This window comes from Vitis vinifera, chromosome 4 (genome assembly GCF_030704535.1).
Source record: "Vitis vinifera cultivar Pinot Noir 40024 chromosome 4, ASM3070453v1".
In the NCBI taxonomy this organism is placed as follows: Eukaryota; Viridiplantae; Streptophyta; class Magnoliopsida; order Vitales; family Vitaceae; genus Vitis; species Vitis vinifera.
In genome coordinates, this window is record NC_081808.1 from 11,606,832 (window position 1) to 11,628,873 (window position 22,042).

Consider the following 22,042-nt stretch of genomic DNA (forward strand, 5'->3'; position numbering starts at 1 on the left):
GTCTTACTACGTCATTCCGACAGCCTGCCATAGCCCACGTTCCGCCACCTGTAGAGCGAAAGGACAGGAATGATGGCAAGTCACCTCCCACGATCTCTGACAGTCGCGTCGCCTCCCAAGATCTCTGACAGCCGCCCATAGGGTGATGATGGCCCTGCCACCACCTAGAGGCATCATGACAAGCCAAAAAGTCTCCTTACCATTAAAGAGGGAGACAGAGCTTCTGATACGATATATATGGACCTTCACACAAGGAGGAAGGTAAGCTTGCTATACCTAGTAAAAGGCCAACTGCTTTATCTCTCTAACCATGACTGACAAAACCATCGGAGGGTGTGTCCGGACACCCTGTCCAGACACCTTTTGCAGGGACGACTGAACCAGAACTCTATCTTGGTTGAAAGCGTGCATCCATTTGGCAACTACGTGGATCATCGGGATGCAAGGCCTCAACAATTACCATATTTTTTTATCCTTTACAATTCATAAAACCATAGTATTATTATCATTTCATTTATCATTTCAAGTATTAGCATTATTGGTTCTTGTCATATATTAAGTCTTATTAAAGTCTTATTAATGATTAATTACCACAATTTTTTTGTATTTGTAATGATAATATATATCTATATATATAAAATATTTTTTAATGTTGCTTTGGACACGCTTCCTATTTTCAATTTTTTTTTTTAGAATTAAAAAATAATAAGAACCTTTATATAAAATAAAGTAACTCTTATATTAAAAAAAATATGTATAAACTTACCTTTTATTCTAAAAAAAATTAAATTGTTTTTAAAAAAATTACTATCTTTTTTAAGATAATCTAATATTACCAACCTTAAATATCATATTTTTATAAATTTCACATAACATAAAATAAATAAATAAATAAAAATGCTCTTTTCATCATGAGAAACAAACTAACTCTTGTATTGCATTACCATAACGAAAAGAAAAATGAATTAAGGAAAAAAAAAAAAAAAGATTGCTCTTATGACTTGGAATGAACCTTTCTCGGTAGAGGAAAAGAATAACGATGGATTCCTATGGAGCAGCCAAGAGCAAGAAGATTCAATCGGATGACAAATTCTTGTGAGGTTCAAAGAAAGAAAAGGTCCACTTGCACGATTTCATCCATATTGAATCTTAATATCGGAATAGCTTATATAATCATGACTTAATTTAGGTCCAATGACTTTTTCTTTTGTTGATTTCTAATCTACAATGGATTGGATTGGAACAATGGAAAATAAGAATATTTGACAATTCAAGAGATGACTTATCATTATTCATTATAAATTTGAAACTAATATTAAACTTTATAACTATAATGACTATAGTATAACTCATTATAAAGATAACTTCTAGGTTATTTTTATAGTTCTTATATAAGGTGCTATCATTTTCTCATTTTAAAAATAGAAAAATCATCAAGAAAATAAGTAGTATAACTAAAACATCTCATTTATTTATTTATTCTTTACATTTCCTTGATAAAATCAACTGTATATATAACAAATAAAATCTAGTTTCCCTCAAATGCAAATACAAAATATACTCTAATTTCTTTCATTGTTTTCGGGTCTTCTCAAGGTTGTTCTCATCCCAGAGGCGGGGTGACATTTTACAGTATCCAGATGAAAAATGTTCCTGTTAAACTAGGATTGATAGCCTCGGTGTCCAAGAAATGTTGGGGAAAGAGAACTAATGATTTCAGTACAACGGGAAATACAATCAACAAGTATTCTTTTATGCCTCAGTCTCCACTGCACTGCTAATTTCCATCTCTCCATCGACCTTCTTGCCTTCTCCGACAAGAGTAACCCAACATTGCCGTCCCCAATTTTCAGGTCATGGGCCTCCAAGAAGGCAGAAAATTCAACTCCAGAGCTCCTCAAAGCGTTCCCAACCTCCATTGGGAGGTCGGGATCTTGCATTTTGTCTAAGGCACACAGCAGCAGACTGTCTTCTTCAACTGATGTTGGCAAATTCTCCAAAACAACATGGCAACTCTTCGCTATCCATTCCATCACAAATATTTCATTCTCTGATGACAATTGAGTTCCAGAATAAACAAGGTGACCAACAGATCTTCGCTGGCTTGCCGGGGTTGCCCACAACCGAAGAGCAGATAGTAGAGCAAAAGACGGCTTCCCATTTTGATGAATGTACAACGAGTCCTTTGGCCATGAACTGGAGGCATAAACTTCAGGTTCCAAGGGAATGAAAGCCTTATCATTTGGGTTTTCATCTAAAAGAAACCCATAGTGTTCAAGAAGTTCCAAATTCGTGTATGTTCCATAGCTTAAAAGAACCTGCAAACATGTAACTTTATTTTCAAACCCATGTCGCCTCATATATGAAAGGCCAACAAGACATGCAAAATGATGATGATGCCATTGGCACTAAGTAGGACTGAAATGAAACAAAGCCAACTGGAAAAACAAATAGATATATTTTTGTTAACTGCAGCTAATAACTAGCATGTGGTTTCTTATTTCAAATTACCTCATGATGCTTGATCATTTAGCACAATTAACCGAAGCAAAATTGATTGAAATTTTCTGCAAAGTTAGTACACAACAATAGTCATCGTACCAATGCACACAAGTTGTACTGTTTGTCATTATATAGAGTTAGAATAAATTGTTAGTACTGCAGAAATGATATGTTAAGGACTCTGCTACCTCTTCTCAGCAAAGGTTCCACATTGTTGACATCCTAGTCCACATTGACATGTGGACCTAAGAGATTATGTGCACCAAATAACTATCATGAGAAGCAAATCAACAACACATGGGAGGTCACATCATTGGTAGCACCACTCTTATTATGGTGCTATCCACCCATCACCAATAGTAGTGTTAACTGCCATTGTGCAGCTTCTTTTCTCCCACTGCTGCCACTTTGACAGTACAGAGAAGACCCATGCCTTCTTTAGTCCATCTCAGGATGAGGATGAGAGGATTCACATCATTGGGTGAGTGACTTAGGGATCTCTCAACATGCTAAGGTAGGTTATGAGAGGACTTTTCCCCATCTTCACTTGTTAGTTTCACAAGACCTCCCATTACTTGATCAAGGAGATATCTTTAATAATTGTTTCTATACCCCCAAGGAAAAAGGATCTCTTATGCATCTTAGAGATATCTCCTACACCTTCATGGAAGGTTCTTATTGGCATAGCACTTAAATGATACATGTCTACCCAAATTGGGAGCAAGGCTGAGGAGTCTAATTGAGCTTGGTGTCCCTTAATGGTGAGCTTGGCCTCCCAAACCACCAAGTATATGGGATGATTTTAGGGTTCTAATTTGGTGAGTAGAGTTGGAGGTTTGCCAAGACAAGTCGACCCAAACATTGTTAAACTCATTTTGCTCAAATTAAGAGAGTGAGACTACTTTGCCAGCTATATGTCACTATCTATGAATGCTTATCCAAAACATCAACAAGGATACATTACTCTTATTAATTGATGCAAACATGGCACCACCTGGTTGGTCCATGTACTTGTGCCAAAATCTCATTGGTTTGTGATGTAGCACTAAGCAAACTCTTTTTCATAGAACCTGTCACACACACACAAGATGTGAAAGGTGCAGTACTAAGTCTCTACTCAGCCAGCCTTAACCCAATGCAACAAAGGTAACACAACAAACATAACCCAACAAGATATAGTAGAACTCTTCCCAACTTGTTTACTCCTCAAGAATTACAAGATAACAAAATTTGGTTAAGTGTCCCCACAGATTTTTCTACACCCAAGTTAATAGAACTGAAAATCCCACCAGTCTCATACACCTCACTGTGTATGCCTATTTTTCCTTTTTCTTTTTTTAATATCTTAGGCAATAGAAGAACCCCTCTTATTTATATCCAGAGGCTACACCCTCTGTTTAATTTGATTTGAATTCAAATCTAGCAGTTGGCAGTTATAAAAACATCCAGCTGACCACACCCTTTTCCCAAGAGGTGCATCTTCATGCCACACAGAGCCAACACCAAGCCTTCTGATGCATTTCTCTAAGCCATCTGCAGCCACCAGTGGTGTCTCTTCCCCAAGAGGTGCCACATAACTACCCTTGCAACCCATCAAATAGCCCCTCTGATGGTGTCAGCCATTTAGCCTTGTCCAACCCAACTTGTTACAAGTCCACCCCTATCAATGCTTTGGCCCGTGTGTGCAAGTCAGCCCACCCATGCATGTCATCCACCAATCATGCATGCTAGCTCGTCTTTGCATATATCTTTGTAACGACTCGCACCCAACCATATAGGTATTGTCCACTCTAGGCTCAAAGGGGCCCTCATGGTTTTAAAACATGTCTACAAGGTTAAGAGAAGCTCATATTCCTATAGCATCAGGAACTTTCTCCCTTATCCGATGTGAGACAGCACAAGCACCCCCTCATGCAGATATAACATCCCCGTTGTATCCTATGGGATTATAGGGCCAAATAGACAAACACCCCTCACAAGGCCAAACAAACCCCCACACCAAGGTCAATGATTGACTCTGATACCATTTGTAATAACCCACACCCAACCATGTAGGTATTGTCTACTCTAAGCTCAAAGGGGCACTCACAATTCTGAAACGCGTTTACAAGATTAAGAGGAGTCCATATTTATATAATCTCATAAACTTTCTCCCCTATTTTATGTGGGATAGCACACAACTCATCCAATTGCACCCATGTGCCTCAACCCATTACTTGACACCATACATCAATGTGCCTCAGCCCAACATGTGATGCTCATGCAGCAAGCTACCTCCTTGTGCCCCTGGCACATTAGAGATTGTTGCCCATGTCTTCAACGCCCATGGGACAGCCCCTTGCAAGGCCCTACCACACCTTACAAGCCACAAGAGTCACCATACCATGCCCATGTCATGCCCCTTGCTCTTACCTTGCATCAACCATGCATCAACATGAATATGTCAACTTGTGTTGTTGCCACAACACCATCAAGTCATCTCCTTGTGCCCTTGGCACATTGAAGTTAGCTGCCCATGTCTAGACACCCATGGGTCAAGCCTTGCCTCACCTTGCAAGCCACAAGAGTTAGCATAGCACCCCTATGTCATGCCTCACCCTCTTGTCATGCATTAGCCACCACCATGTCTAAGTTAGCTTTGTTGTTGCAACAGCACCATGCCACATCCAAGTCCCATCTTAATGCAGCAACAAGTCATGACTTTGCACCCATGGCCTGCCATCTCCACACACAAGACATTACGGCCTTTTGCTAAGCCACCTCATTACACAAGGCATTGCACTCTTGAGCTACCATCAAGAGGGGTGACCACAGAATGTCCTTGTGCCATGTCAGCCACAGATTGCACACTACCACATGTTGTTGAACCCATGTGTGAGTGCTAGCAGAGCTGACCCGAGTGTCTTGCCCATGTCTGAGGTCTCACATCACGTCCCCTAGGTGTGGCCAAGCCTAAGCAACATAGCCATCCTCGAGCCATTCTCCACCTCTCCTTGCTCCCTTCTATAGAGCATTTTAAGCTTTTTTCAGGAGACATCAAGGGTGCTTGAGGAGGCATAATGATTTTTCATTAGTTCACAAAAATTCGAAAAATCACAATTCCACTTAGACTCCCTTTTGAAGGTTCCTCTCCAAAGGAAAAATACCGACATGGCGCAAATTTTGAGGCTAAGTCAAGCCCTGTCACACATGTTGCCTTGTTGTGCATCAAGTGCAGCAATGGCCATGTCATGTGTGCCAATGGTTTTTTCACGTGCAGCAATGGCTGTGTCGTGTGCAGCAGCCCACTATGCTGTGTGTGGCACAGCCTGTGTCGGATGCTGGTGGTGTGCAGCAATGTGCTAAGCCACGTGCTGCCTGACACCGCATCGTGCCAACAACACCTGAGTTGCACCATCAGTCACCGACAGCCCACTCATTTGATGCATTAAACCTTTGCTTCCACCTTGCCTCATTCTCCTGAGACCCTCATAGGTGCAAGGTGTGTACCCATGAGGTCCTTGGCATCATGTCATCTAAATCAAGGGACTAACAGAACCCTTATAAATAGGTCTAAAGACTCATTGTTTGAAAGGATCAAAATTTTTGGCTTTATGAAACTGATTCTCTCCTTTCAAAAGCCTATTGATGACCACTCCCATTCTTTCCAACCTTTCTCTCACCTCTCACTTTGCTTTACTTTTCCCTAGAACCCCCACACAGCAATATCCATATATAGGAAAGACAAGGATTTTGGTTTCTCTTAAGTTCAACTTCCAACCTTTTGCTTCTTTGTTGTTGTTCAATGATACATAGACACTTTAGTTTCAGCCAAAATACCCATGTCGACAAGTGGACACGAGTGTGGATGTGAGATTTGTGCCTCATACGAATATGTTGCATCAAATACAACTATTTAGCTACATTATCTCTTTCTTTAATTCTTTTAAAATTATGTTTACAATTGTTTCATACATTTATTTGTCTCTTTCTTTATTTTTTAAAAATTATACTAGATAATAATATAAAATAAAAAATTAAAATTAATTTCTAAACTCTTGTAATAAAAAAGTATAGAATTTTTAAATTAATTTCTAACTCTTGTAACCAAAGTGTTTTATCTCTTTCTTAATTTTTTAAAATTATAATAAAATGTAACAATTAATATCATATAAAATTTAAAGATAAAATATAACAATTAATAGCATAAAAAATATAAAGACAAGTATCAAAGTTAATATCTTAAAAAATATGGAGATAAATTATAATCATTAATATAAAAAATCAAAATTTTTGAATGATAAGAAATTAAATATGAATTAGTAGCATCCTATTAAAATAAAAGACATAATAAACGAGTTCTTCATGTACAATTAGTAGTAACATTGAAGCAAAATAAGCTTAGCATCTTATTAAAATAGAAAAAACATATAACAAACAAGTTCTTCATATACAATTAGCAGTAATATCAAAGTAAAATACGTTTAGCATCTTATTAAAATAGAAAATATATAATAAATATATCTTCCAATTACAATTAACCATGTAGTATCGAAGTTGACTTATTTTACTATATTTAAATTTACTATTAATTTATGTTTAATTAATGTTGTATCCAAATGCCCGCACCTATAGTTGAGATCCTTCTGAACTGAATCCTCGTGTCCTAAGATTTTGGAATGCTAAGGATCCAAAAACTAGACGCATACGCACACCAGCACCTAACACTCAACACCTTGACACCCATACCTGAACCCATGTAACATAGCAATTATCCACTAGTAATGATTTTCCTTGTATCACCCACTTCTAATTGTCGTTGATAGAGTTTCAAAAACTATTCATTATTATTTTTTTCCTTGTGGTACCTCTTTGCAGCAACTTCTGATATCTTCCATTCTTGACCACTTCCATGCACCACCACAAATCCACCTTCTCTCATCACCTCTCCCATTCTCCTATTTCTCTCCGTAATTGAATGATGAATTTCGAGTTCACCAACCAGGCTTCAACACTCAGAAAAAAATCTGTCTCAGCTTAGTTGCTCCATTGATAGAACAGAATATATAGAATAAAGTAACTGAAAGAAAACAAACGGTCAGTAATTTATTTACTTTTGTTGGTAGAGTCTAGAAGTAAAGATGTCATTTTGGGTTTTTAATACATTAGTTTAATGCTTGTTTTAGACCCATCAAACATGACACTGAAGAATCCAAACCATGTTCTAGCACATGCAAATTCAAAATCCCCATGGCATTTTGAATCTCCATTGCATTTGAGATCCCTCGTCTAAATGGCTCATTTGTATACTTCTCCATAATCTCCAGTTTTTCCTCTTCTAATTTTAGAACCCCACCTTTCACACCCTAAATGTTAAGTTAGTCCAACCTACATATACTTTAGCTATAAGGTCAACATATTCCAAGAAACTAATCTCATTCTCATGGAGAACTCAAAGCTAACCTGAAAGACAGATTAGGATTAGTTCCTTTCTTTCATAAAGAGGGCTGGAGTTGCTTCCACATTCCAGAATAACTTATGTTTGCTTTCAACATTCTGAAGAAAAGGTTTGCTTCCATATTCCAGGAAATTAGCTTTGAATATCCTGAGAACCGGTTTCCTTCCTCAATCTGAAAATAGGCTGACCGTAAACCCACTTCCCAAATTTATCTTTGAAAACCCAATTTATATTGTCTATAAACAAAAATCAAGGATTTCATAATGATTTCTTACTGAGAAAGGAAAAGAACTTCATAAGGGAACTTTAGAGCTTTTCTCTGCCTTGTTCTTGCACTCACTTGGTAGAAGAATAAGGAAAAAGGAAATGAGGAAGTGTCATTGACCAGAGAAAGCTTCAGACAGTCAACTAAAAAGATAGAATTTAATTAAAGAAGAAAATAGAAATTGAGGAGGTCCCAGAATGAGAAGGGAAAGAAAAATAGGAAGGTATTAAAGAACATGGAGAGACACCATGAAATAAACACTAGTAGACTCAAAGGGAAAAAGAAAAGGGCAGTCATAAAGTATTGAAGAAAAGGTAGAAAGTATTGAAGAAAAGGATGAAATAGTTAAGGGAAATGGTTTTCTTATGTTTGCAAACCATGAGAAAAGGTAAGGAAAAATAGGGCAGAAAATGCTAACACATTTTGCTCCCCATTTCCTCAAAAATAGGTAAGGAAAATTGGGGAAAGTGCATTACTTAAACTTAATTTCTCTCTCAACTTTTCAATGGGCAAGCAAACATAAGAAAAATTTTATAATTTTTCTTTGCTTTTTTTTTTTTCTTCTACTTTTTCTCTATTTTCTTTCCTTCAACCTTTTGGAAACCAAACATGACAAAAAAAGTAAGTTTATTAGGGGAAAAAAGTGAGTTTTCTCTTTACTTAACATAGAAAATTATTCTTATGTTCTTATTGAAATGACAAGAAGAAAGAAAAAAAAGGTTCAAACAAACACACTTCCAATGTTTAAAAAATAGGTGAGAACTACAATAATTTTCTTCCTTTATTGAGATATAAATAGGCAATCTGAATTACTTTCTGGATGCAAACCTAACGATAGGTTTTTCTTTCTTTTAGTATATTCTACATAATGGTTGGATTTGCTAAAAATATTATACTCTTCTTTTGACTCGTTTAATCAATCTAAATGCTTAGATTCTATGACACTTTGATTTTTTTTTTTTCTTTGGCACTTTGAGTTCAAATTTTCAATTCAAATTATTATACATATATAGAAAAGTTTGAAGTGTAAAGATAGTTTTTGCAAAGCATGGCTACAAGAAAGTAGCAAGTTAGGCTCAATGGAGCATACTTAGGATTGAAATTGTATTAAATAGTGTTTTGCTACTAGTTTAATTACTCATAAACTAGATAGTCGATGTTCCGTAGTTTTTAGCAAATAAATTATTTTTTAGCAAGTAACAAATGGTATTACAACAAGTATCTAAGATTACTATTCATGGTATTGTCACAAATTACCTTTCACATTACTATAGCATGGTGCCATTCATGCTACTGCAGCAATGAGTTATCATTAGGGTTTTTTTATTCTTTGTCCTTTTTGATAATTTTCTTGAGCTTCTAATTGTTTTTAGTTTCTTGGACTATAAACAAAATGCTCAAAATAACACAAGAAAGTCATAAATAATGAAACCGATCATCCAAAGGGCAACAGGAAGCTATCATACTACATAATATTTGCTTTCAGGAAATCAAGAAAGTTAGCAATACCTGCTCTCCTTTTTTATAATTTTTCCTAGCATAGAAGCAATATGCAGCAAGATCTTCCTTGTAGCCCCCATCTGTTAACCTCTGGGAGAGAACATCATCTTGCTCTGCATCTGAATTGCTAGTAGCATCCTTATTCCAGAAAGAACTATCTTGCAAGGAAGATTCATTTCTTGAACCCTTCAAATCTTCCCAGCCACATGGTTCTTCTCCAGGGGCAGCATAATTGTAGAAGTCCCCAACAGGGCATAAACATCCAGCGTCATCCCATGGTATATGCATCGTGCGTGAGGATACCTTCAAGCATATTGAAGTCCAAATGTTTTTACTATTGCCAGTAAGAAACAGCATAAAAAGAGAGAAACACAAGTGTAGAATGGTACATTGTTTGTGAGGATATCCTCAAGCACAGTGGAATTTTGAATGTCTTATTATTGCAACTAAGAAAAGAGTTTGAAACGAAGAGGAAAGAGAATTACTATAGAATGTATAATTCTTGCAAGAGGTACACAAATATGACTTCTCTTTGTGCAACACACTGAATTCGTGACACACAACTCATCAGATAAAGAATTTTTTTTTTTTTGATAATAAACAAGATATGCATTAGAAAAAGCTAAACGCCACAAAGCATACAGGGAGTATACAAGACAGCTACAGCCTCAAAAAGAGAAAAAGGACCAAAAAGAACTACCTCCCCTTAAGTGGAAGCTATCCACTCCAAAAAACCTATAAGGAAGAAAGACTCCTCACCTAAATACACTTTGGCCCAATTCCATAAGTTACAGACAAAAGAATTCTTTAATTTCTGAATATTCAATGCACCCCCCCTAAAGGCTAACCTATTCCTCTCCTTCCAAACAGTCCAAAAAATATACAACGGAATGGATTTCCAAATCTTTTTCCTTTTCTTCCCTACAAATGAACCCCTCCAAGAGATTAAAGCCTCCTTTACAGTTTCTGGGAAGACCCACTTAATATCTATCAACCCAAAAATAATATCCCATAGGGCTCTAGTCACTATACAGTGTAAAAGAATATGATTTACATTCTCTTCTTCACAACCACACAAAAAACAACAATTTGGGAGTTGCACCCCTCTTATCTAGAGTCTATCCAGAGTGAGCACCTTCCCCCACGTAGCCTCCCAAGCAAAAAAGCAGACTTTAGTTGGCACCCTATCCACTCATATTCTCCTTGCGGGAAACACTATGGCATTAGGCTTGTCCAACAGCCTGTAAGCTTCTTTAACCCTGAAAAGACCATTTCTTCCCTGCCTCCACTTAACTGAATCATCCTCCAGGGACGGCCTATGACCCCTCAAAGTATGGAGCAAATCACCAACCATATCCATCTCCCAATCATTGAAGTCCCTCACAAAAACAAGATTCCAATCTCCTTGGCCCGAATCTTGGTCCCACATCTCCTCAATCGTAGCATCCCTATGCGCGACAAGGACAAAAAGATGATTGAAGCATTAGGACAACGGAGTGTCAGTGCACCAACTATCTTTCCAAAATTTGATTTTGGAACCCTTCCCAACTAGAAAAGCCAAATTTTCCCAGCACCATTCAAATTCTTTCATAATCTCCTTCCAGACCCCTACTCCAGCCGCCCCACTAGCCTTCTTTGACCTCCAACCATATTCCTCTTGCCCATATTTCGTAGTAATCACTTGTTTCCAAAGGTTATCCTTTCACAAGCAAACCTCCAAGTACACTTGCCCAGCAAGGCTCTATTCAGAGTGGCTATTCTCCTTAGTCCTAGCCCTCCATTGAGTTTTTCTGTACAGACCACATCCCATTTAACTAGATGAACTTTTCCCTCCAAGTTTCCTCCCCCCCATAGAAAATCTCTTTGGGTTTTCTCCACTCTTTTAGCAACAGACTTGGGCATTCAGAAGATAGACATTTGGTAAATTGGCATGCTAGCCAAGGTACTTTTTATGAGAGTGATCCTCCCCCCTTTGGAGATGTACTGTCTTTTCCAAAGCGCAAGTCTCCTCCTGACCCTCTCTTCCACTCCATCCCACATAGAAGTAGCCCTATTGGGGACCCCTAAGGGGAGACCCAAATAGTGAGAGGGCAGAGACCCCACCCTGCACCCTAGCTCAGCTGTCATCTCAAGAATCTCCTCCACTTCTCCAACTGGAATGATTTCGCTTTTGGCTAGATTAATTCGAAGACCCGAAGCCACTTCAAACCAAAAGAGAATCCAGCTTAGATGAGAAACTTGCTCTTTGCTCGCCTCACAAAACACAATTGTGTCATCAGCAAAAAATAGGTGGGAGATATTCAAGGAAGTTCTACTATCACCTCGAATGTTGCATCCTGATAGAAATCCCCCCTCCACCGCTCTCCTGATAAGGACGTCCAGAATCTCCATTCCCATAACAAAGAGGTAAGGGGATAGAGGATCCCCTTGACGAAGCCCTCTAGTGCTAGGGAAAAACCCAGTTGGCACTCCATTAACAAGAATAGAGAATTTAGCAGAAGACACACAGCTCCACATCCAATCCACCCACTTGGTCCCAAAGCCCATTTTTTGAAGGACCTTCATTAAGAAATTCCAATTGATGCTGTCATAAGCTTTTTCTATACCCAATTTGCAAATAAGGCCCTTTTCTTCTCTTCTGCCACGAATCTATCACCTCATTAGCAATTAAGGACGCATCCAAAATTTGTCTTCCCATTACAAAGGCATTCTGAGCAATAGAGACTACCTTACCAATCACTTTTTTGAGCCTATTAGCTAAGACTTTAGCCAAAAGTTTATAGAGCCCCCCCAACAGACTGATAGGTCTAAAGTCTCCCTGATCCTCAACCCCGCTTTTCTTAGGTATCAACACCAAAAAAGTATTGTTGAGGCTCTTAACAAAGGAATTATGCTCATGAAATTCTTTAAACATCTCCATGATCTCCTCTTTGGTAAAATATCATGCGTTTTGCCAGAAGGTTACAGTAAAACCATTCAGGCTAGGGGCTTTATCCTCATTCATCTCCATCAACGCCGAGTGAATCTCAATCTCTGCAAATGGGATTTCCAGACTCTCTGCTTCTTGCTGGCTGATGCAACCCACCTGAATTCTACCAATATCCACCTGCCAAACCATATCTTCAAAAAGCATCTGCTGAAACGAATTCACAACTCCTTCTCTCACCTCCTGCTCCTCTACTAGCCACTCCCCATTAACCTTAATTCTGTCCATAGCGTTGTTTCTTCAATGAGCACTTGCCATTCTATAGAAAAACCCCGTGTTTCTATCCCCCTCCCTTAACCAAATCTCCCTTGAGTGTTGTCTCCAATGGGCTTCCTCCAACAGGACCCATTTCTTAAAGGAGTCTTTAGCTTCCTTTTTTAATTCAGCTTCCTCCACAGTCAAGTTTCTCTCACTTTCCACCCGATCCCAAAAATCTACTTGTTGTAAGGCTAAAGCTTTATTAGTTTCCAGCCTCCCAAAAACCTCTTTGTTCCAAACTTTCAATTTCTTTTTAATTTCCTTCATTTTAACAGCCAATCTGTAGCTAGCGCTACCCCTGACTTCAATTCCCTGCCACCAGGTTCTAACAATGTCTTTAAACCCCTCAACCTTCAGCCACATATTTTCGAATCTAAACGGGGTTGGGCCTCTTCTAATTCCACCCCCCTCTAACACGATTGGGAAATGATCAGAAATTGGCCGAGACAACCTACTCTGAGTGACTCCACTAAACTGATCTAACCAGTTAGGGGAAACTAAAAATTTGTCTAGTCTCGCCCACACCTGATTATTAAGCCCCCCATTCCAGGTGAACACTCCCCCCTGAAGAGGCAGGTCCACCAGCTCTAGATCATCCACAGTCTCTGCAAATCTCCTCATGGCTGAGCTGATTCTTCTTTGGCTGCTCCTTTCTTGTTGAAACAGAGTGATATTGAAATCCCCATCGAGACACCAGGGATCATCCCAAAGGCCTCTTATCGCCCCAAATTCCTCCCACATACCCTCCCTTTCCACTTTGGTAAAAGGACCATACACTCCCGTAAATACCCAAGTAGCCCCATTTTCTATAGTCTTGAATCTACAAGACAATGAGAAATGACCCTCCTCCCAATCCACAATATCCAAGACCCTCTTGTCCCAGCATATCAAAATGCCACCCGCAGCCCCCTCCGCATTTAGGGCTCTCCAATTTATAAATCTCCCCATGCCCAGGCTTCTCACAATACCCTCCGACATCTCCTGAATCTTGGTTTCCTAAATACACATTAGATCCACCCTCTAGTTCCTTATATAGTTCTTAATAATTTTCCTCTTAGAGCTGTCATTAGCTCCCCTCACATTCCAACTTATAATCTTTAGCTTCATTGGGCAACTATCAACTGATTCCCTTTGCCCTGTGAAGGACCTTTCTGCTTATTCCCCCCCTCATAATTGACAGAACATTCCAACCTCTTTAGTTCCCTTTCAAACTTGGACTTCTCCAAGAGCTCTTTGCTGTGTATCTTTTCCCGCCTCTTCTGATTTTAATTAGAAAATTCAATATCTCCTTTTCCAGCCCCTCCGTAGAGAATCCCAGAAATTGGCTAAATTTTGCTAAGCTACAGTCCTCCCATAGTTCCTCTTTCTCATTTTCGGTATCTTGAGATCCAGAGGCACCAGTATTCCCCTCCTTGCCCCTAACCTTGTCTCTGTTTTTGTTGGCCTCTCCCAACTTCCAGGATCCATTCTCGTTCTCAACGTTCCCCTCATAGACTGTTAACCAAGTTGACTTGTCCCCCCATAATTCCTCCTCTATTCCCCCTGGACGATCGAAAGACTCCCCCTCTGGAGCCCGATCAGAATTAGAAGAGAGAGGAAGAGATGTCCCCATAACCCGATTTCCTTTAGGATGGGAATTCAGGACATACCTCTTAGCTTCCTCTTCAAGCGCTCGGTCAGTCATGGAGAAGCCATCATCCCTCTGTTCCCTTCTAATCTCCTCTGGCACCCAGCTCGTCAAAGGATCCTCTAGAATGGATCCTTTTCCGGAGATAAAACGGCCCAAAAAACCAGCCTTCTCTTGGGTAGCAGTTGGGCCATCCCTTTCCAAGCCTTCCACCTCAACTAAAGGATGGCAGACCAGTTCAACAGCCCAATTACTAGACGATGGGCCTGCCTCTGACTCACCAGCCACCTTTGACTTATCTCTTAACTTTCGGCCCAAAGGCCTGTCCATCTTAGCCAACCCACCATCCTTCTCCAGCTCTTTAAGACCCATATTTAAGCCATATGAGGTCAACCCAACCACTTTTCCATCTAAATGGACCCAATCCCGGGGCATCGGGCCATGGATCTAGTTCCAGGGCTCTAGACCCGACCCATTCTGCTGCAGAAGCCTCCCATCATCTGGCAGATGCCGTTCCTCGGTTCCCGCGTCTATCAGTTCCTTCCCCACACGCTTCTCTGCGCGTGAGTACGTGTCACCCCTGACCTCGGTTCTCCTTCTGATTTCCGTCACAGAGAAGATCCGTCTCACCACCGGCCTAATCTCCCACCACAGCGCCAAAGTGTAAACCTCCTCCTCTACCTCAATTTCTAACATACTCGGTCTAAAATCACCTCTTATTTTGACTAGTATCCTAGCCCATTGAATCTCCCCCATCAACCTTGTCCGCTCGTCAATTTCAACAAATCCCCCACATTCCTCCCCTATTTTCTTCAGAATCACCGGGCTCCATAACGAAATTGGAGGACCGAAAATTTTAACCCAAGCTTCCTGAACCATCTCCTCCTCTACCCAACAACCCGACTTTGGATTCCAGAGATCCAACCCTAAGTGGGTTCCTCCCATCACTCTGCTCCCCGATGAGACCACACGGTGAGCCTCTCTTAGATCTTCAAACTCCAACAATGCCCTACCTCGTTCCAACTTGGCCAGCCCTAACTTGCCTTTTAGGCCCCAAGAATTCGCCCAAAGACTTTCCAGCCTCTCCAAGTCTTCTTCTTCCTTTTTGTTGGACTTCCAGCTCGCGACGAGGCAGGACTCTAGCTTCTGTAAGTTTCCAACAATCTCCTCCCTAGTGATCTTCATCTTGATTGCATTTGAGCCTTTCCGATTTGTACTCATGACTGCTTCTGCGTATGATTTCGCCGGAGTAGCTTTTCCGCCGACCCTTACTTCCTGCAAATCTGTTCTTCTACCAGCCAGCTCTTCCATTTGACGAATCATCTCCGCCATATCCGTCCACCCTCTTTTGTCCCTCCTACCTCTCGGTATGAAGATACAGAACCTTTTTCGTTCCAGATCCACAACCCCCAACCTTAAAAAGCCACCCGCTCTATTGAAGCCCCGAGCCAAAGTGTACCGCTTACCTCTTTCTCTCCACTCCTTTCCCCATCTCCCTTCTTTTTCGTCTCGTATACAGTGGATTAGCCCCTCCTTGAAAAGCCCTAAGCTTTCCAGCCCTAATCGAACCCATGTCGAGACCCCCCGCTTCTTCTCCACAATGAGGATCTGACGTTTCCCTTTCCTTTCATCCAGGGCAAGCTCGAAAGTCTTGGATTCCACCGTGAAGCTTCGCTTTCGACTCGCCTCACCGGTCTCATCATTGTCGCCGTCGCACGCGCTTTCACTCTCCCTCACGCCCTCTCTCTCTCTCTCGTCCTCTCTCTCTCTCTCTCCCATCACTAGCGGGAACTACAGTTACGAAGACAGGCAATCAATAACACCTACAAAGGACAACAACAAATGTAAAAATGCTCCAGAAACAAATTCTGAAATCATAGCACTCCTCTTCAAGAGAGGATTAGCCACAGGATAGCTAGATCAGTGGGATCAAGAGAAATAACAGTCCATATTTCTTGCCTTCCACTGACCAATTCAGTCATCACTCACCATAAAGAATTTAAAGAGACACATATATACAAACAGGGGTTGGACAGAACAATATGAACAAGCATATTCCCAAATAGAGACTCAAATATATATTGCCCTTCAAGCAACATTCAACACTAGCAATCCACAATTCAAAATGATCGAGTTTCAATAAACCATATGACAGACTGGAAGAAAAGATGAAAGCATTGGTTAACCACAGGAAGAAAGATGGTCGGCCTGCATTAATGCTCTGATAAACCACTTTTTTTTTTTCTGAAGTGTACTCACAGTTGAAGAAGCCCAGAGCCATGCCCTGAAATTTTGAAGCTGAGGCTTCAACTTAAGTTCTTCCATTAGGGGAATTGCCTTTTTCCACTCCAATTCGGCCTTCAATATAGCCCTCTCCGTAACCCATATGGCATCATCCACCTAGAAATCATTTCAAACATTTCAGAAACACAAGAAGTAAAACCAAATCCAAACTCCTCAAAACAAGTAAATCCCTAGTCAGAAACCAAACTTGAAGGGCTTGTTTCTCAAATTGACTGAAATTGGCTAGTGTATCATAACTTCGTGGCAACTGCATTAAGTAAGGATGCCACCAAGAACTCTTTCCTTTGCTCATTTCGGCTAACAAACAAATAGTCAATATCTGCACAAAAGAGAATTCAATAGACATAGAAAAGTATTCAATTCAATCATTATATCAACACAATGGGATATTTGGACAAAAAGGACAAAAATAACTTTGAAATTGGAAAAATGACCCCCCTTGTTCATTCTTTGAAGACATAACCCCTTTTGGACATTTTTACCCCTCTTTGTTTCACCATAAAAATGCATTACTCTCTCTCTCTCTCTCTCCCACACACTCATTTCCCTAACATTTTTCTCACTCATTTCACTCACTCTCTCTTCCTGTGAAGTCCCTCCAGCCCCTGCTTCTTCTCTTATGACTTTGTCAGTCTCTTTCTCACTAGCACAAGGCTTCATTCATCTCTCTCATCACCACAACTTCATCATTCTCTCTTATTACAACAACTTCATCTTCATTTTAGCATACAACAAATTCAAATAAACTTAAACAACACCTTCATTTCATGTTGCATCATAATGTATTGTGACTAAGTTCTATTTACAAAAAACCTAATTAAGGTTAAGTTCTTAGTCATAATAGTCAAATAGTCACTTGAACTGTGTTGTAGTTAAGTTTCATTTAAAAAGAACTTATATGGGAATAAGTTCTTTGGACTTAAATATAGTTCAAGGCTTTTGTTAAAAAGGGTGTTGAAAATCAAAAAATTCAAAAAGATCCCCAAACCACCAATTGAAATTCAAGGATTTAGACCTAAAAAAAAAAAAAGACAAAAATTGTTTAGATCCCACCTACTAGAGTTTAGATGGTGGTTCCATGAATCATAGGACCTGACAAGAACGAAGTTGGATCAAAGATTTAGCTAGACTTTAGATTTGATCTCATATTTAAATTTGTATGGTTAAGATGAAAGAACAAAAAATCTCAACCAAGAACAAAAAGAAAGATTGAAAAATGAAAAGCATAATACTCCCTTTTTCCAAAGATTGCCATAATAGTAAGGGATGAAATAAGGGAAAATTAAAAAATGAGTCTCTTGGTTGGGAATTTTTTTCTTCCAAAGAGACTTCCTCTCCTTAAACAAAATGATGAAATGTGAGAAAATAAAAGAGAAAATGAGTTTAAGAAGAAATTTTTTTAGGAGAGGAAGATTTTTGTCTAAAAGGGGTCATACATCAGCATTTTTAGGTTAAGAAGACATTTTTGCAATGGACAATTATGTTAGAGGGATAGATGAATATGATAATGGCCCTAAAGGCTACATACTTTGCATAATTGGGCTGAAAAGGTAAAATAAGTTTCAAAATTGCTCTAAAAGATACATGGACAATTTGTCACCTAAAAAAGCCCCATCCTTAATATGGCTTTTAAAAAAGGGACGATCTCCATTCTAGCAAATGGGCCTAAGGTCTTTATAAAATACATATTTGGGCTCAAAAGATAAAAATTCATGCAATTGGATGAAAGATGCCACATGAGCACTACAAATATTTAATCTATTAAAATTTATCCTCAAGTACTCATGATAATTAATATATTAAGATTTCAACACTTAAAAAATAAAAAATAAAATATTTCTCAAAATCTATTTAATATTCATATAGTATTTATTTATTTATTTTATTTTTTCAAGTTGCAACTACTTACTTAACTTATTTCTCATTAATTTAGCGTTTGATTATCATTATTTTATTTTGAAATTTTTTATTTTTGAAATTTAACTTAATAAAAATTGTAGGCATGTACAAATCCGTCTATCATGAATTTATGTGCATGTATTTCTTCATTTTTTTTGTTTGCCTTTCATACCAAATTATTACAACTTTATTTATATGCATGCACAAATGCCAAATATAATTTTTTTTTCACACTTTTACGCATGCACAAGACATTCATACTAAATGTACAAACATTTTCACATTTTCATTAACATTCATAAACATGTGCAAAGTGCAAATATATTCACAATAGGCAGACTTGTGCATGCATTTTACAGCCAATACAAATACCTTATACATTTAGCACAAGTGCCTTATACATGCGTGAAAATATATATATAAAAAAAAATAGTATTTGATATTTATGCATGTATATAAACAATACGATGTATCTAGTTTTATAAAAAACAAACAAATAAAATAAAGAAAAACACACAAATATATTCACAACTGTACAAATACCTAGTATGTAGTAAGTGCAAGTGCCTTGTATATTTAGTATAGGTCTCTTGTACATGTGTGAATGTAAAAGAAATTACATTTGATATTTATGCGGGTAAACAAAATTTACAATGGTTTGATATTGAAAACAAACTATGAGAATCAAGAAATATGCAAATATAGCTGTGGGAATGGTAAATGGGCGTTTTTGTCCATGAAAATGCAATTATGCAAAGTATGTAGCCTTCAGGACCATCGCAATCGTCCCTTTTTACAAATTAAGTTACCCATTTTAACTAAATATCCCCAACCCAATTGCATGACATAAAAATTGATCCAAACCCAACACTCGATTTGCTTTCTGATAAAATTAAAATAAAAAATCATCTAAAATAAAAGCTGGATTAATTTTCTTTCGTTTTGTTTCCTTTGAATTCTGGAAAATGAGAACTATACCATAACTTGAGTAAATAGCCCTATTAGGCTCAGTTAAGCGGAGCATGTTTATTTTTCTCCAGAATTCCTACATTTTCTGGGCAACCAAACAAAGTCCAGAAAAGAAGTTTGTTATGAAAAACCTGAGGAGAGGAGAGAGAGGTGTGCCTTTTGACAGCAACAGAGAGCTTCTCATCTTTCAACAGACTTTGGCTCGTCATCAAGGCCGATTTGGGAACTGTGAGAATCAACTCCCCTTGACTGAGATCACGCGCAGCCGCCAAGCCTCTACTGTAAATCAGACAGAGAAAGAGAAGAAATCCACTTCAGTGGAAGAGAAAGAATAGGAAAAAAAAATTAACATCATTTAGTTTTTTTTTTTTTTTGTGGATTTTCTCGAATCAAATGAAGAGAAAAAGGGAGAATGAAAATGAAAGTACCCGCCTGCGTGAGGAAAGTGAGAGACGCAGAGAGAGTGGCCCACACAACAATGAGGGATTTGAAGACGAGACGGAACGGTGGTGGGGGTGGTGGTGAAGTCCGAGATTCCCAGCTCCGTCGCCCATTTCAGAAACCTTTCCATTGCACAGACTTTTGGCACTGTAGGTGTACAGTTTGGAGACATCAAAACTCCGTGTATTACGAAATTTTTTAGGACAAATTTACCCATCAATAAATAAATCAAATAAGTGAAATGCCCTTATAAACCAATACACGTTCCTTCGGCTTTCGTCTTGCTTCGCACTTCGCAGTATTTCTTCCCTTCAAATATTTCCATAACTCTATTAAACCTTTAAAATAAATTGATCATTATATATATATATAATAAATTATTTTTTTATTTTACATTTTTTAGAATAAAAAATAAGTATTTTCAGATAATATCTTTTAATTATTTTTTTTATTATTTTTATTTATTTTCTAGGATTGTTTTAAAAAATAACTATATAAACATGTAAAATAATTAAAAATAAAACATCAGATATAAAAATTATTTTTAAAATATATTTAAAAATATTAAAACAAGTTAAAAACATTTTATGTTTTCAAACATACTTTTGTTCTACAAAAAATAGAGAACGATTTTTTAAAACTATTTTCAAAAACTATTTTTCAGAATTTATTTTTAAAATAGCTACTAAACAAATAACAATTTTTTAAGTGTTCACCATTGTACCTCCAAATATTTCTTAGTATGTTCAAAATTATACATTTAAACATATTTTAATTTTTTATTTAAAATATAATTATAATAATATTTAATTTTTTATATAAGATATTGCGTATATACTAAAAGCTCTAATGATCATACACTACACTTAGGTCTTTATAATAGATGTAATCCATTAGAGTAGGAAAGCATTGATAGAATGAATATGAGAGACCGATGAAAGAAATGAAATGATTAATATAATTGGTAAAGACAATATGAAAGGACTTCTTGGATAAAAGACTAAAATAATTTTTACTTATGAAAAAAGTGGAGTATATACAAGTTCAACAAATTAAGGCTCATATTAAATGTAAGAGTTCAAAAAGAAATGGAAGTGAAAAGTTGACAAAAGAAAAGAAGTGTGAGTATCTATTTGTTCTTAAAGGTGTGAAGTTTCCAATTGATGAGGATTAGAAGTTGGTTGCTAAATGTTGAACACATATCCTCATTAGAGCACAATATCTTGAATGACTTTTTTTCTATCATTTAAGTCAAGAACAAATTAGTATCTTAGTTGACAAGTTGAAAAATAACATGAAGTTAAATGAGATAATAAGTGGTTCAAAGATTTATCACATTGAGGACTATATACAATCTAAAGTATATGCATACTGTGAAGGAATATGCTTCTTTGGGATCGCCATGAAAGACTCTTCTAGATACATGAACGAGTCTGGTTAACTAACAAACCCTCCCATTATGACTAGGCACTCATGTGGAAAAATATTAGGAATAGTGGATGTGTGTACTACTAGGGTCATAGTATCTTTTGTTAATGTGAGACAATCATCCTAAGTTCTATCAATATTAATCCTACCTTATTACTTGTCATATAATCTTCTTCCAAAAACCTAGTATTTATGCTTACCAACACCTATTCAATTTAACCATAAAAGTAGTAGCCCCTAGTTCCTTTTCGATATCCTACAAACTAGAAAACTAGCAAACTTTTATCCTAGATTCAGCTTATCTACCTTTGAATTCAGTACATATGTTGGACATCCTCATATACATATATGTCAAAAACTAGGTTTATGGTGTATCAACATTTGATCCATAGGTGTCAAATATACCAATTTAGAAGGAACCAAATT

The 22,042-nt window shown here is 37.8% G+C and overlaps 1 protein-coding gene across 6 annotated transcripts; it reads right to left on the minus strand.

Moving 5' to 3' along the window:
* Positions 1-1,446: 1,446 nt before the first annotated feature.
* On the minus strand, positions 1,447-20,522 carry LOC100261646 (protein SET DOMAIN GROUP 40). 6 transcript variants are annotated; one of them, XM_059736318.1, is made up of 7 exons: positions 20,450-20,496; positions 20,176-20,335; positions 19,879-20,059; positions 17,067-17,198; positions 16,835-16,975; positions 9,714-10,007; positions 1,447-2,318 (listed from the first exon to the last, which is right to left on the minus strand). In XM_059736318.1, exons 2-7 carry the CDS (start codon positions 20,316-20,318, stop codon positions 1,662-1,664), a joined length of 1,548 nt encoding a protein of 515 aa, XP_059592301.1. In that variant the 5' UTR covers positions 20,319-20,335; positions 20,450-20,496; the 3' UTR covers positions 1,447-1,661. The 6 variants fall into 6 exon arrangements, with proteins under 6 accessions (XP_059592301.1, XP_019075140.1, XP_019075141.1 ...); XM_019219595.2 differs by having other exon boundaries at positions 19,879-20,026; positions 20,450-20,495; XM_019219596.2 differs by having other exon boundaries at positions 19,879-20,026; positions 20,180-20,335; positions 20,450-20,494.
* Positions 20,523-22,042: the final 1,520 nt, after the last annotated feature.